The 15,563-nt window shown below is 42.9% G+C and overlaps 3 protein-coding genes across 7 annotated transcripts in view; 1 reads left to right on the top strand and 2 right to left on the bottom strand.

Annotated features, from left to right (window-relative positions):
- Positions 1-4,981, top strand: part of Shab (Shaker cognate b) — a 36,956-nt gene extending 31,975 nt beyond the window's left edge. For both annotated transcript variants that reach the window (XM_025303682.1, XM_025303683.1), the window contains 4 exons: positions 329-562; positions 3,243-3,468; positions 3,737-4,141; positions 4,277-4,981. In XM_025303682.1, the coding sequence (XP_025159467.1) occupies positions 329-562; positions 3,243-3,468; positions 3,737-4,141; positions 4,277-4,548 (1,137 nt within the window). In that variant the 3' untranslated portion in view covers positions 4,549-4,981. The remainder of the gene's footprint in view (positions 1-328; positions 563-3,242; positions 3,469-3,736; positions 4,142-4,276) is intronic.
- Positions 4,982-7,001: 2,020 nt separating this feature from the next.
- Uvop (ultraviolet-sensitive opsin) lies at positions 7,002-9,599 on the bottom strand. Its single transcript, XM_011156139.2, has 5 exons — positions 9,180-9,599; positions 8,844-9,059; positions 8,340-8,721; positions 8,044-8,228; positions 7,002-7,962 (listed from the first exon to the last, which is right to left on the bottom strand). The coding sequence occupies exons 1-5, from the start codon at positions 9,401-9,403 to the stop codon at positions 7,860-7,862; spliced, it is 1,110 nt and encodes a 369-aa protein (XP_011154441.1). The 5' UTR covers positions 9,404-9,599; the 3' UTR covers positions 7,002-7,859.
- A 177-nt stretch (positions 9,600-9,776) lies between these two features.
- On the bottom strand, positions 9,777-15,405 carry LOC105192185 (FAD synthase). 4 transcript variants are annotated; one of them, XM_025303686.1, is made up of 8 exons: positions 15,222-15,405; positions 14,157-14,359; positions 13,444-14,042; positions 11,642-11,791; positions 11,289-11,535; positions 10,688-11,117; positions 10,468-10,609; positions 9,777-10,395 (listed from the first exon to the last, which is right to left on the bottom strand). In XM_025303686.1, the coding sequence occupies exons 2-8, from the start codon at positions 14,338-14,340 to the stop codon at positions 9,970-9,972; spliced, it is 2,178 nt and encodes a 725-aa protein (XP_025159471.1). In that variant the 5' UTR covers positions 14,341-14,359; positions 15,222-15,405; the 3' UTR covers positions 9,777-9,969. The 4 variants fall into 4 exon arrangements, with proteins under 4 accessions (XP_025159471.1, XP_011154443.1, XP_011154444.1 ...); XM_011156141.3 differs by lacking the exon at positions 13,444-14,042 and having other exon boundaries at positions 11,642-11,799; positions 15,222-15,403; XM_011156142.3 differs by lacking the exons at positions 13,444-14,042; positions 14,157-14,359 and having other exon boundaries at positions 11,642-11,799; positions 15,222-15,403.
- Between the last annotated feature and the right edge of the window lie 158 nt (positions 15,406-15,563).

The following is a 15,563-nucleotide window of genomic DNA, read 5'->3' as shown; positions in this document are numbered from 1 at the left end:
TGTCGCGCGACTTAATGCGCGGAGAATCACCCTAAATTCGACCAGAAATCATTAACATTTGAAGAGGATGAAGATGAGATATTCCATGCGATATATTCGACGATGATTATCTCCCATCCACACACACAACAGATATTTCGAAATACATATTTCTCGCCGACACTGGAGGTTCGCGTTACTACAGCTACTACTGCTACAGCTCTATTTTATCATTAGGCTCCGACATAAGCTACTCACATGCACACGCCGAGACGTCTGTCATTTTTCGCGACAGAGTTGCGTTGCGGTTTGAATGCTCGGTCGCGGGACGATTCCTTCGCTTCCGCAGGGCGATCTGACCGAGGAAGCGGACAGCAATCTTTACGTGAATCCATTGGAGGCGACGGAGAAATGCGGGAGCGCTCGGGTGAAAAAGTCCATTTCCGGCGAGGTCGGCCGAAACGTCACCACCGATGCGTCGCCCAGCGTCGAGTCCCTGAAGGAAATCCGGCCTTCTAACGAGGTCAGCAAAGTCACCCTAAACGACGCCATACCTAAGCATAGGAAAATAAGGATCCAACAGGTGAGTTTTTTCGTCGGGTCTCTCCCCGATGTATCTTGCCCTCGCGATATGATGCTTATTAATATTAACGTATTACCAGCGAATGAAATGAGAAAAGAGGAAGGAGTACAGCCGAATAGATTGAGATCGTGACCGACCAGAGGAGCGCGCTGAGACATAATCAGGCGGTCAGATAATGGCGGCCAGCGCGCCGCCCGATCTCTCGATCTTCGCGATTTCGATTCGGCGCAGATTCGGCGACGATGAGATCGATATATGATATCGTCGACTATCGATTTGTGATTCGGCAACGGCCATCATGGTTGTCATCGAGCGAGTCACATCGCGCGCTGTCCCATTTTTACTCCACTCTCATAATCATCTCAGTCGACACTGGCTATTACATCGGATACTTTCGCATAACGGCGTAAAGTGCAGAAACACCGGGTGAAACATTGTCGGAAATACCGTAGAGAGTGCGCTCGCGCGCATTAACCGGCAGATTGAACTTTATATCTTGACCGACCTTGCGCATTCTAACCAACTTATCAGGATTTTCTGTTCGTATATATCATCATCAATTGGTTGTTATCAATTTTTCGTTATTATTAATCAATAATATCTTGTTATTATTAATAATAATTTATTTATTATTATTAATATTTAGTTATTATGAATTTCTTAATTATTTAGCAAAGCGAGAGACAATTCTCTGCTCAAACATGAAGTCTCTTCTCTCTTACTGAATATATCGAGAAGACTCTCGATTCTAAAGTTTCTGCACACCGATAGACACGCAACAAGATTCGCATTTTTTCTTTCTCTATTCTCTCCGTACCTCCTCCCCTTCCTCTCTCTCTCTCTCTCTCTCTCTCTCTCTCTCTCTCTCTCTCTCTCTCTCTCTCTCTCTCTCTCTCTCTCTCTCTCTCTCTCTCCCCTTCCTCTCTCTCCCCCCTCTCTCTCTCTCCCTCTCCTCGAGACTGGTGCAATTGGGCGGGGTTCGTGTACCTCCGATTTCATGTGTGCCAATTTAGTCGCTCTTTATCGAGTGACACAAGGCCCGGGAAGGACTCGCCTCGAAATCGTGACGCGCATTAAGCAGAGCGACACGATCCCGATATCGCGCCAGCCTCGAAAAGGGGCGAGGGTGGCGAGTCACGTTATACCATCGCGCACGACCGCACGCCACTCATGCGCCGCACCTCGCTGCTTTTTTCAGCCGCAAAAACCGTCGAGACCACAAGCGGAGCGCAGTTGAGCGATCGCCACCAGGCTATCGTACTTTTCTGAACGCTCCGATGCTCGTCAGAGGGGAAACGCGCGATATCGCACGTTGGCGCTCGGACACGGAAGTAAGCTCGTTCGCAGCGTGACGGCGTGTCGCGCTTGGCCGGCGACTGATAGCGGGTATATCGTTCACCTTGCGTCACGGAACCAACCGCTTTTCACGGCCGATGGTATTTGTACAGCGGCGTGTCCGGTAGAAAGAGCGGAGAAAAAATGGTATCTGTTTCTCGAATTGGCGAGCGAGTTTGCTCTTTCTCTACCTAACGAGCATTTAATGTGTGATTCGCAGAAGATTAGCAGAAGTTTCGTAGAGCTTTGGAGACGCGAGTAGATCACGAAAGCTCTTTCTTCATCGTTGAATATAAAATCGTTGAGCGCAGCATGGGAAGTACGGTGAAGTCGTACTCATGGAATCTGATAAGGGTAACACTCCATTTGCTACTTGCGCCTTTTGCCGGACACGTCGCGTTGTGCATAGACCAAGGAATCGCATTCCATGAATCCCTAACGTGCATTCTATATATTTTCCGTGTAGTAATCAAAACGTCCATCGTAGCTTCACAAAGATCCGCTGATGAAAGGTACTATACGACATTTCCGTATAGCCGTATTTTGTAAGCGCGACCTTATAGCACCAACCTGTTGTGTTTGACCCTACGCACTGTGTCTCCCGCGAGTAACTGCACCTGCCACGACACGCGTCCACCTTGAACTTGAAACCATACTACGGATCGCAAACTAAACTTATGTGTGTGTGTGTGTGTATAAATACGACCAAGGCTGGCTATAACGAGCCCTCGTCGTGCAAATACAAATGGAGCCGCGAACCGATGAATGAATCGGCCACATCGGCGCGCTTTGTTTTCATGTTGAAAAAGTTTTAATAAGTATGTAAAGGACGGGAGATCGCGCGCGCAAAAGTTTCCGCCAAATAAGTATAGCGTTTGCTCCACACAAGTTTATTCCCGATTAATCCCCGTCACGAACGACCATACGTTGTTTCCCGATTCAATCGTGGCAGTGAAGAAAATTGTATAATATTGCTGCAGTGCCACCAAAATTAAGAGAATTCGCTCGCAGACGGAGTAATTGGTAATACGAACGATGCCACTACGTCTATGATGAGTAGATTTTTCTTTGCAAGTAGATGATCTTTGCAAAACCTAAGTCGTGAATCGCGACCGCAGTGCGATCGCAGCGTAAAGTAATTCGCGACCGGTCCATATCCCCGTCGACGCTAAAAGCACCGCTAACGCTCGATCGTCGAGTCTGGGCTTTCAATGTGCGTAACCAAGCAAAACGCGAGAGGCACGAGCCGGTGACGGAGCTCCTCCTCGTTCCTCCCGTCGCGCCTTCCTCTCAGAGACGTGTCATCCGAGAACCGAGTATTATTATTACGTGTGACTGATTACAGAGCGCAAAGCTGCGGGCTCAATTCGTCGGCATCCAGGACACCGCGATGGTGGTGCGCGATATCCTGAAGGATGACACCTTGGAGGACAACAATAACCATTACGGGGGAGGACTACGCGGTGGCAGATCCTCCGCGTCGTACGGGCCGACGAATAGTCTGGCGTCCGCCACGCGCATCATCAATCATCACTTGTTCGGATCCATCGGCGGGCCCAAGCATCACGCGGGTAAATATTCGACCTCGATCTAATTGGCTCGCTCAATTCGCGCCAGCGACGGGGATTCCCCTCTTTACGTAAGTAAACACGCGACCTTCCCTCGTTCGCCGGAAACGGAGAGCATCGAGGGTGAAACGATAAAAACGCAGGATCTCCAACCAGGATGTTAATGTTCCCCTCGCGCATCGCGCTCCGCGCGAGGTCGGAGAGAAGCTGGAAAAAGTGTGTACTCTGGATATTCGTAACATCAAGCACGACGGGATGAAATTCGTTTTAGGAACGAGCGGCGAGAGCAAGCTCTCGCTATCGGCGGACTCGATAGACAGCGAGGGCGCGCCGTTCATGGACCGTTACCGAGTGTCGAGATCGATCCTGAAGAAGTCCGACAGCGGCAGTAACTACTACAGCAATGCCGGCGACTCGGACACCGAGAAGCTGATCACGGACAATGTGTCCACGACGAGCGTGTGCGACAACGAGACGAATACGTGTGACGCTTTCGTCAACGTGAACGGCACGCGCGCGCGAAAGCGCCCGGTATCGCCGTTACTCTCGCGACAGGTCCTCGAGTCGATATTCCGCACCAACAATAACACCGAGAGGGAGTACACGAGCGACGAGGGGGACGGGAAGATCGGCGTCACGAGGACACCGAAGATCCTGTTCGGCGACGTTGCGGAAGGTTGGTGCAAACGTCTGCTGATCGAAAGAGAGGGCGTTGGTGCGATAATAACGTATTAGCTTCTAATGACATGAAGTTAATTGATGTTACGTGATGTTGGGTCCGCTCTAATTACAATCAATATTTTCTTCAAAGAAAAACATGCACGCGATGAAGTGGTGGTGGAGAACCAGAATAAAGAACCGGCGGAGGAGCAGCAGCCGCGACGGCCGAGGGTGCGCTTGCAGGAGGATTCCAAGGACAGTCAGACCACGTTGATACTACGCTCATACAAGACGAAGAAGTCGTCCGCGACGGACGAGAGAAGAAAAATCGGCGGTAGCAAGTCCTCGAGCGCGCACGGCTGCGCGACTTACAAGAGCTCGGGCGCGCATGGCCTGCCGCAGGAATACCGTTTCTCGTCGTAGCGTTTCTCTTCCTCCGCTTCAGCAGCAGCAGCAGCAATCTCCTTTGCTATTACGCGCTCTATTACACGCACAGTCGCACATCATCATCGATCGATTAGCCGACGACCGATCGGTCGATACACACTCACGGAGCCGTGTAATAGCTCATCGTCGTCTGTGCCTGATAATTGCGTTACCTTCAGTGCCGGTTGCACCGACAGTCTTGGTCAATTAACCGCGCCGACGGAGTCCTGGTTAATTAACTTCGTCATCCCGCGCCTGTGTTCTCTCTGTTCTCTGGGAAACAATTCTGATGTACCTCCCTCGATCGCAATCGTGGACGGAAGAGGAAGAGGATGAATTAATTAATCACGATGCGCGGTGCAATCGACCCTTAGATATTGAGAGCGAGAGAGAGCGAGAAAGAGAGAGAGAGAGAGAGAGAGAGAGAGAGAGAGAGAGAGAGAGAGAGAGAGAGAGAGAGAGAGAGAGAGAGAGAGGAGAGAGAGAGAGAGAGAGAGAGAGAGAGAGAGAGAGAGAGAGAGAGAGAGAGAGAGAGAGAGAGAGAGAGAGAGAGAGAGAGAGGCGTGTCGAGTATTTTGATGCGTAAAGATTGCAAAATATAACAATCACGTTAATATCAGAGATATCGAGAATTAGATCTATTTTTTCCGTTCGGGTTCACGACTTAGTCATAGATGCCGCGCCAATACGCGTGTTGTCAAAGCGAGCATTTCAGCCGAACACTTCCGAGACAAGACTTCCAGAACGAATCGAGAACCAAGTTCTCACAGACAACAACGGTCTTGCGGAATTGCGATTTCCACGAATCGTGGTTGTCCTGTAAAACTGATACCTGTGATTTTCAACGTTTCACGAATGATACATACCGCATATGTATGCCCATATACGAATCAAAAGAAATCTGCCACTTGATTCGCTCGCGCTGTTGTACAAAGCGACGACAATAGTGGACGGTCATATGTCATCAGGGTGTTTCATCCGAAGACGCAGTCGCGCTAACGGTCGTGCTTCCTGACGGGAAAGCAGAGAGAGAGAGAGAGAGAGAGAGAGAGAGAGAGAGAGAGAGAGAGAGAGAGAGAGAGAGAGAGAGAGAGAGGGAGAGAGGGAGAGAGAGAGAGAGAGAGGAGAGAGAGAGAGAGGAGAGAGAGAGAGAGGGAAAAAGGCATACCTGTAGATCGCATCGTAGTTTGAACCGTTTCAATAATGAAACATGAATGAGATGTGATGTCTCAACGATATCGCCCGAATTCGAATCGCGCCTCGGGTCGCACTCGCGAGTTATCATCTTCACGGCAAGAAGTTCTCGCGATCGACGAGTGAGTATATCTCTTTCGGGGAGGTGCGTATTCCGCGCCGGGGCTTCCTCCGCGACGAGCCCAAGCCGTGCACGCGCGAGCACGCGCACCCCGATTCTAGTCTTATAGATGTTCATCGGTGAAGTAACATATCTGCAACATGTGGCATTTCTAGTCATTGTTATAGTAGTCTAGGGAAGATGAAATACAAAATGTACAAGCGTGTACCGCGTATCCCATGGGAATCGGTGAAGCCCGTGACGCGGCCCGTTGTTACGCTGACGCTCCGTAAATCGAGCCTCAAGTATTTTCTACCACATTCGTAAACTCGCTTCCGCTGCGTATGCGCGCGTTCACACGGCTCACATGTTCGAAGGATAATCCATTTCCGAGTTGTTACCGCGTTCGTTCCGTAGTCTGAAGCGACGAGCAGGGAGACTGTTACGCAACTGTGAACCGGAAAGGGTGCCGCTTTAGCCGGGAAAAACGGCTGAATTGTCAAAGATGTAAATTCAAATCGCATATTTTTACGGGAGGGAAGTTCCACTTTGAGGTAATAGATATATCCTCAGAACACCGTAGCGGGTCCGATCGTCTTAAGACACGCCGAAGGGCCACGATAGGAGCTAAGAGCCTCCGAGGGGAGCGTGATTATATCGGCAGCCAATTACATCAACGTCCATTAGTCCGATCGAAACGCACGATTGCGCCGAGGGAGTAATGTCGAGCGAGCGCATCCTTTCCCATTCACGGGCGTACCCCGTGCGTCGTTTACGTACCTGTTATTCGAAGTCGGATACCTTTTATGCCGCTTAGGATTTCTAAGTAAACGAAATCGATGTCTTCTGCGAGCTAACATAGTCGAATGTAGGAAGTTCCTAGACTGTGTAAGAGAGAATGATCTATCGTTTATTATCGTGTAACTGTAATTTAAGCAACAGTGGTACTGTTTAGCAGCGACATAGTACAAAGGACGCCACGTCGTAGGCATACGCATTGCGAGAGGGAAATCGTTCGCAGACTCTCTCTCTCTCTCTCTCTCTCTCTCTCTCTCTCTCTCTCTCTCTCTCTCTCTCTTTCTCTCTCTCTCTCTCTCTCCACGAAGTCGCTACAGATATGTACGAAAAGAGAAAGAGAGAGGAGAAGAAACGTGTATATTGTCTTCATGTTAATTAAGTTAACGATGCTCGCGAGTTATCACGCTTACTCGAGAAACTTCAATTGACGTTTGCTTACGCGGAAGACGGGTGATTCTGGCCGTTTTCGAAGAACCCCGTCTGAGGAGTCCCTTCGGGACGATACAGATATTACACAGATATTTATTTTTTACTTCGACTTCTATTTCCCGCGCTGACTATATATGGTGCAACAAATACAAAATGGATGGATCGTTATCGCGAAGAAACGGAAAAAAAGTCGACTCTTTAAGCGCTAGCTAGTCTGATTTCGCATTAATCGACCGGCGCGAATCTTATTTTTGTTGGTCTTCTATATTGGCCTATTCCCTCCTCTCCCCCTACCCGTAGCTATAAGGGCTACAGTAGCGTACAAGTGTACAAGAGAAAAATGAAAATAAAGTTGTAACTTGCTAGTTATTGTTCCTTACACAGCTGTGTTCAAATCGTCTCGATCATCTTCTACGAACGCGTCCGTCGCGCTCAATAGCGAGCGAGATATATCGAGAACGAAACGTATCCATTTCCACGTTCTGTATGCCAAGGATTTGATTTATTATTGCATTGTTTTGTTACACATGACCGGCACGTTGTTTCCTGATTAAAACAGGAAGTGTCGTACTGGTAGTAGCGCGAAGTCGTGGTCCATGCGATCCGGAGAAAAGACTGCGAGGAGACGAAACCCGTGGCAATGGCCATCGCGAACATCGCACGTCTTATCATGCTGCGTTACCTATCGAAGCACGTTGTCCTTCGTAAGGAACACAAGATTAACATAAGTACCATTGCGATTGACCTCTGTCACGGTTACAGTCTCGTTTACGAAATTGGGTAAGACTTAAGCCGTCGGTGCGTTTATCATCTCAGTCGTGGTGCTCTGAGCGTCTGCGGGCGGCTTCTCCTGCAGCTCCAGCCACGGCAACCGTTTCTGTAGTTCCAACCTGTTATGGAACAAAATAACAAAAAGTCAAGGAAGATCCCCAGGAAGAGTAGTCGACATAATTCTTCGCTGTATCGTTTACCTGTATCTTGGATGGCTTATAGCGTAGACATACGGGTCCAAGCAGGCCACGAACTTACACGTGCACGCCGGTATCATCGTAATGCCAGGTGTCAACAGCGCTTTGTCCCCGAAAGCGCCAATCATCGCGAGAACGCCGTACGGAGTCCACGAGAGAACGAAGAGGAAACAGATCGTGATCGCAGCCTGCAGCCGAGAAGAAAACAGGATGCAGGGTTGAGAGATTTGACAAACTCACGAATTTGTACAGAGGCAGAGAAAGGGAAATGAGGATATGAGGAAAAAAAACCATTATACCTTGGCTATACGTATCTCCGCGCTCTGAGCGTTGGTGTTCGCATTACTGCGCAAGCTCTCGACATTCATCTTCTTCGCCTGCTCGCGGAGAGCTTTCTCATGATCGATCACATGGCTGACGATTTGGCTGTAGTAATATATAATGAGCGACATCGGTATGCAGTAGGAGAAGGTGAAGATTGTAGCCACGAAATATCGTATCTCTTGCTTGTCCGTCAGGTAGTCGAAAGTGCAGCTCGTGAGAAAACCCTCGGGCACGAAGCGACCCCAAACATGCATCAGCGGCATCAACGCCCAGGGTATTGTGTACGTCCAGATCAGTACGATGAAGAGAATTACTTGACCGCGCGATAGCTTCCCATCCAGTGGTCGGGCTATGGTACTGATAATTGGCGAATGTTAGGAATAGGTGGCACAATCTACCATGTCCAATCTGGCATGTCTGTTTCTCAAATTGGTTGAAGATCAATTTGACACGTACACCAGAAGACGATCTCGCGATACCTGTATCGGTCGTAAGCGATGGCAGCGTTCGTCATGCCTGCTCCGATGCCACTGAGCGACCCCATGAAGGCGAAGATCTGACATCCCACATGACCCGTCGCGAATCCGGTGTTGAAGGAGTTATATATGAAAATAGGCGCCTTCAACATCATGATGAAATCGCAGAACGCCAAGTTCACCACGAACAGATTCGAAGGTGTCCTCAGCGACTTGGCTCTGTGTGCAAAGATGAGAAGAAAAAAAAAGCTTTAGATATGATACAAACTCTCTTAAACTTTGTTTAAATTTGAACTTCGATACTGCAAGTTGTTTGCGATAGTCAGATAAAACACTTACGAGCAGAATATCCATATGACCAATCCGTTCCCAAGCAGCGCGACGAAAGTGAAGAGAGTGTACAAGATGGCTAGCAGGTAGTGAAGGGAGGGATTGGGTTCGGGGTAGACCAACCAATGTTCCGGTATATGGACCAATTCCTCGGCAGGGACGTTCCATCCCAGCAATCGCGGTGGCTCTGCTGGTAGGATCCTCGCCGCCCAACGAATGCTTCCGTTGGACATGTCGATCGTTCGCCAATCCCTCGCCTTATTTCGCTCCTTCGTATCGCCGTATTTTTATATCTTTCTCGCGGTGATTCAAATCCGCGAAACCTCAATTCGCCGGCTTAAATGGCTTCGTAGCGGAGGATCAGCTGAGGATTATCTCTAACTTTGCCGATGGTCAGCAAATATATGCGCCTCCACGCCTGCGTCGGTTAATCATCGACGCTATCTGTTAGCAATATCGCTCTCATCTCACGCTATGGTTGGACAATTCTTGTCGACAGTTTTTCTCTGATTGAATTGATTTATTCTTCGATATGATACATAAGCACTTGCGGACGAAGTGCGCGTTAAAAAAAAAATATTGAGGAAGCTTCAATATTTTTTCAATTGATTGCTAATATTCATAAAACTGTGTTACTCATCTCGTAATTAAAAAAAAAATCGATATATCTGGAAGAAACTTAACAATATTAAAATTAATAAAAATATGTAACAATACTGGTGAACGCCAGCGGTTGTGCGTGAAATTCACTAAGAATACCAAATTCAAATTCAAACACTAATCTTGCTTTGGTGCTTTATCACAATCTGCCTCTTCTTTCGGCAGACTTGTCAGTCAAAGTGTATGCTGGTAAGTAAGACGAAGGATCGTTGGGATCTTTCAGCAGCGGATTCTTCATCGTGCTGCTCCTGTTACCGAGGCTCGTGTATCCCTGATCGTAAAGCGAGCAATAAGGGACATTGTGCTTCAACAGGAACGCCCACACCTGATTGTACGACCAATTTAAAATAGGGTTGGCACGCATCAATTGTGGCCAGTCCGGATCGGTGAGCGCGAACGGTTGCAGATTTGCCGAGCCCGGGTCGTCCTTCCTCATACCCATGAGACTTGCTTTCAAATTGCGCTTCTCTTCCAGTAAAGTCAACACTGCAGATCGCACGGGCCGTGGCTTCCGAATGATCGCCAAACCGTAATATTTGGATGCTAGGTCTACGAATGCTTCCACCTGTGCGCGAATATATAAATAAAGATTAAAGTCTTAATTTTGACACTGCTCAATCGTTAGTCCGGAACTTACTTCCGGAAAGGAATCCGCTGTCACGTATAGACACAACAATGACGAGATATCGCGCGATTTGGCGACAATGGCAGCTAAATGCAAGACTGCCGTGCAGTCCTTACCACCGTTGAAACTTATAAAAATCTCATCAGATTTATATCTGGAAAAATATACATACGTATTGCGAACATATAACGTATATGTTGAATTCAAAATTACAGCTATTCATCGCGCATACCTATCATAACATTCCTGTACTATATTCAACGCACACTTAATATATGCTTCATTATCCTCGAGAAGAGCATTCATTTGAAAATGACTCAATCCATGCTCCAGGTTCATAAGTTTTTGCACTGGCAGATAATATAGAAGTTCTTCCTTTGCTTCGGCCACTGCTTCTTTCGATCCTTCCAAGGTAATTTTCGTAAAAGTCTGTGGTTCTGATTGAACGTAACTGCCAATTCTCACTTTGCCATCCCATCGTTTTGCTTGCTTATCTAATATATCCACTATAGACAATTTGTTCAATTTGATATTTATGTGTTCAAAGTGTAACGGCGTGAATCCTTTTAATTGAGGAACTATCGTGTCTACTGCAGCCTCAAAATATTTAGGAGATCCAGGCAGTATATAAACATTTTTTACACTTATCACTGGAAAAACTTCTGGAAATTATAATATAAAATATCATGATTAAAGACATTAAACTAAATAAAGCTCCATACATCGTAGATTCTTCTAATTTTGATCCACACATTCAAACAGAAGTATATTCTGTGGAAAATATCAAATAATAGAAATATATAAATTTTAATATATCATTATAGAACATGTACCTGTAGACTTGACATTAATTATTTTGCAAGGATTGGGGACAATAGCGAGTCGTTTTATCTCTGGCTGATTAGGATTCATCCGAATATAGGTATCAAGTAATTCTTGATGTGATTCAAGTTTTAATCTGAAAGCCTTTGCTACAGCTTCATAAGTTACATCATCATGAGTAGGACCAACACCACCGGATGTAAATACAACAGGATACTCCTGTGAGGCATTTTTTACTTTTTTAGCAATATCATCCACCTAATAGAGAAACGATTGTAGAAACAACAGAAAAAGCAATAGATATCATAATTATTGATATAAATTACAAAAATTACATAAAGATTAAAAAAAATATGATACGTACCACATCGGGAACGACTGTAACTCTCTGCAAACTCAAACCAGCAGCCTTCAAACTTCTTGCTAAATATGATGTATTGGTATCAACAATCTGTCCATTTAAAATTTCATTTCCGACAACTATCAAGCTTGCTGGACATTGATCCATTTTAGCATGCAATTCTACATATGTAAAACAAAAAAATGAATTTATATATTTTATTTCTTTTATGCAGAAAAACAGAATGTTATAACAATCTATTTTTTCTCAACTATACATAACACACACACACACATTTCTGATACCCTTACTTTATCTATTTTTAGTATTTTGTATTGTAAAATTTCGACAAAATAATGACATGTAAGACCAACTAGATATTAGTCTATTAAAAAGTCTATAAAAGAGAGAAGATAATCGGAAATAATGTCTTAATGCACAACTAGAAATATGTATATAATATCTTAATATATATAACGTCTTAACGTACAATGTAATTCAAGTCTATCAAAGGAATAATTTGCAAATTGTCTATTGTAAATTTCTTATCGAATTTGTTTATATATACATTCACATATATTCACATTCATTCTGGTAACGGTTATTCTTATGAAAAATATATGACCAAGTGAGGCAAGAAAAACATAATATTGAAAGAAAATGATAATTTTATTGTCTTGTACTTTTTTTATATACACATATGTAATGGAAATATATACATATACATACATACATACACACATATATATATCTGAATTAAAATATACATTACATTACATTAATCTATTATTTCCATCAAAGTTGCATTTGTTCTATCATTGCAGCTGTTTCATTCGTTTGCTCTAGTGCAATCTTAGATACTACACGTTTCTTATTTGCCTTGGTATGTTTCTTTTGAGTGGTATTCGCCTTAGAGCTGGACCCTTGCATGTCTTTACGCAAATCCTCAAGTAGCTGGTCCATATTGACTGTTTTATCTTTTTTTGCAATCTTATTTCCCTTTGCATCAAGCTGGTTTCAGAGTATAAAAATAATCGAATTTTCCGCTAAGTATTTTTAACACTTTATTATTGTGAACATTTTCAGGTATTTCTGCATGCATGTGAGTTTCAAATCTTTTGTATAAAAATGGAGATAGTTTAAGAATTTTACACAATTATAAATTGTAATCTTGTAATGATTATTTCACTTGTTAATGCACAATCTGCAATTATCCATTACTTACTTTTTTCAGATTAGTGACTACCTTTTGTGCTTTAGCTTTCAACTTGATACTGCGAACTGTAGCCACTTTAAAAACATTTTTATTCTTTTGATTGCTCTTCTTCTTTCCCATTATTTTCTGTAATATCGTTACATACGAATGAATTATCACACAATACTTCTTCTATTTTAGCTTTCTTCATTGCTGGCTCCTTGCCTTCGAGCATGCTTTCTTTCAGCAAAAATGATACTCGAACCATTTCTTTGTTTGTTGAAACACCTCTAACATTATGTAGACTGACAAGAGAATCATGACACAGTGTACAATCAATCTTTTTTTCAACCAATAATTTTCCAAGCTTACAAATATCATCTGTTTTATCCGTTTTTACAAAACAATATACATGGAATGTAGGTGGTTTAAGACAGACCTTTTTAAGCTCATCTTGTGTAAACCAATCAGGTAATATATCCAAAAATTCAACAGCCGACGAGGGTAAATTCATGATTATATGCTCGGAACCATGTAGTTCTCGATCGCGTCTAGATAGAATATCATTCTTAACAATGTTCCTTAAAAAGTCTCTCCCATCCATGTTAAAAGCTTTGAAGTTATTCTTTATTTTGTTAGCAGTAACATTTATCTGAAGCCATTTGTACGACTCAGGATTTAAGTCATTTGCGAGTACTTTGACACCTTTACGCGCAGCAGGCACAGCAAAGGGTCCCACTCCTGCAAATACGTCATATAGAACATCGTCTTTCTTCATGCATGCTATTAAACGTGTATGTTCATTAGATAGACGTGGATTCCAGTAAACTCGCGCAAAATCAAACTGATATGTACAACCATGTTCTTTTGTGGTTGTTACTGTATTCTTTTCACCAGCTAGGATCTCCATAGTAAAATATCGAAATGTTGTATCAATAGCATTTACTTTGTTTACTACTGTTTGTACATTCGGAGTCTTGTCAAGAAACACTTGACCAATAATAGTTTTGTAGGGTAAATGTATATCACGCAGATTTAATTGCATAATATGTCCTACCAAGCTGTATGCTGCAGGAGGTTGAATGTCTTCTGGCAAAATTGCTTTTAATATCTCATGGCCACGCCAATTCTCATACTTTAGTGTAATGCTCTTAGTGCTAAAGTATTCATACTGACCCACCAGAGATTGTCTATCATTTTCGGTAATATCCTCGAATTTTGTAACAATTTCTGGATTTAGATAAACAATAACTTCGTCGCTTGTCTTATGAATTGGTTTAAATTCAGGTAGCTTTAAGATGTACTTTTTTATGATAGGTTTAATGTTTGAAATAATGGTATTACTTTTTAATTTTAATATTGGTATGTTCACGACTGTTGCAAATGCATCACGATCCAAACAAGTCATTCCACGGACTGACATCGGAGGAACCAGCAAAGAAGTCATAGCAGTTTTATAGAAGTTGTACTGGTTTTTCAAACAGCAGCTAGAATGCACCACAGTACTGAGAGATTTGCCCACTGCCATATATTAACAGGATCAAACACTGCACAATAATACAAATTAGTGATATATAGATATGACTCTTGTATCATATAATTCCCATTGTTCAGTAACGATTAAAAATAATAATATTATCATTCTAATCGAGCCTTGTGTATATACTAATATATTTATATGTAAGTGTTACACTTACAATATTTATAGCATCTTTGCAATTTCTAGTATTTTACTATAGTGTATTTTTTATTAATTCATCAAATATTATATTAAGGTGATTAAAACATACTGTCAATATCTCATTAATGAAATTTATCTATCCATAATCTGGCTCTTAGTTTTAAATTGATTGTTATATACATTTTGCTTATTCTTCAGCAAATAATAAGTAATGCTCTATATTTAACAATAATAAATTTAATAATAAATAATAAATTAAAATATGTTATTCAGTAATATATTACAATTAATATAATATAATTGTAATATAATATATTACAATTAATAAATCTCTCTGTACAGTATTTGATCCTGTATATTAGCAGAGGTCCTTTTCAATTAAATATGAAAATCTTCTTTTTCCACTTTCTTCTTCCAAAATTTAGACACATTTTCTTTTATTTAACAAATTTGTAAAATGTGAAGAGATGCAACAAAGAACAGATGCAACTAAGATACAAGATGCAATCTTGATGCAGCCATATCATCGCATATTTGTATCTTCACGAAATAATGCATGTGTTTTTCACGAATTGGGACAATAATAATTATTAATAATAAAATTAATGTAGAAACCGCAAAGATGAAAAAAATGATGTTTCTCTAAAGGTTATGTCAGGACATACCATTCAATAATGTAGTGTAAAATACCGAACGCTAATAAAAATGAAGATAAAAATGTCATTTACCTTGCTGTTAAAAATCTAGCGGCCGTTAACAAAGTTAAATATGTCCGTTAATTCTTTAATGTATAATTTTCTTTCCAAATCGTTACGTCCAGCAAGATTAAATAGCTTCTTTCATTGGACCGTGGACCAAGGACTGTGATCCCACCGACCATATGTAAAGCCAGCGGCACACAGTGGGTGCATTCAGTACTACAACCGCTCACTGAGTGCTAAGTGAGCTCTTGCATCTGATTGGTGTATATTTTTAAATCTAAAGGAATATACCAATCAAATGTAAAAGTTCATTGAGCGCTCAGTGAACGGTTGTAGTACTGAATGCACCCAATGCTTATTTTCGTGCTG

Source organism: Harpegnathos saltator, unplaced genomic scaffold (assembly GCF_003227715.2).
Source record: "Harpegnathos saltator strain DR-91 unplaced genomic scaffold, Hsal_v8.6 scaffold56, whole genome shotgun sequence".
Classification (NCBI taxonomy): Eukaryota; Metazoa; Arthropoda; class Insecta; order Hymenoptera; family Formicidae; genus Harpegnathos; species Harpegnathos saltator.
The sequence above is the reverse complement of the archived record's forward strand: the minus strand, read 5'-3'. Positions and strand labels throughout refer to the sequence as shown.

What these genes read in the sequence shown, in the direction of transcription:
- Uvop (XM_011156139.2), bottom strand. Translation starts at nt 9,403, where the DNA reads ATGTCCAACGGAAGCATTCGTTGGGCGGCGAGGATCCTACCAGCAGAG. An exon ending in GTCATATGGATATTCTGCTC is followed by an intron (nt 9,060 to 9,179) that starts GTAAGTGTTTTA and finishes CTTTGCACACAG; the next exon opens with AGCCAAGTCGCTGAGGACAC. An exon ending in ATAAGCCATCCAAGATACAG is followed by an intron (nt 7,963 to 8,043) that starts GTAAACGATACA and finishes GTTCCATAACAG; the next exon opens with GTTGGAACTACAGAAACGGT.
- LOC105192185 (XM_025303686.1), bottom strand. Translation starts at nt 14,340, where the DNA reads ATGGCAGTGGGCAAATCTCTCAGTACTGTGGTGCATTCTAGCTGCTGT. An exon ending in TAAATGTTACTGCTAACAAA is followed by an intron (nt 11,792 to 13,443) that starts ATAAAGAATAAC and finishes GTAGAATTGCAT; the next exon opens with GCTAAAATGGATCAATGTCC. An exon ending in GTACAGGAATGTTATGATAG is followed by an intron (nt 10,610 to 10,687) that starts GTATGCGCGATG and finishes ATATTTTTCCAG; the next exon opens with ATATAAATCTGATGAGATTT.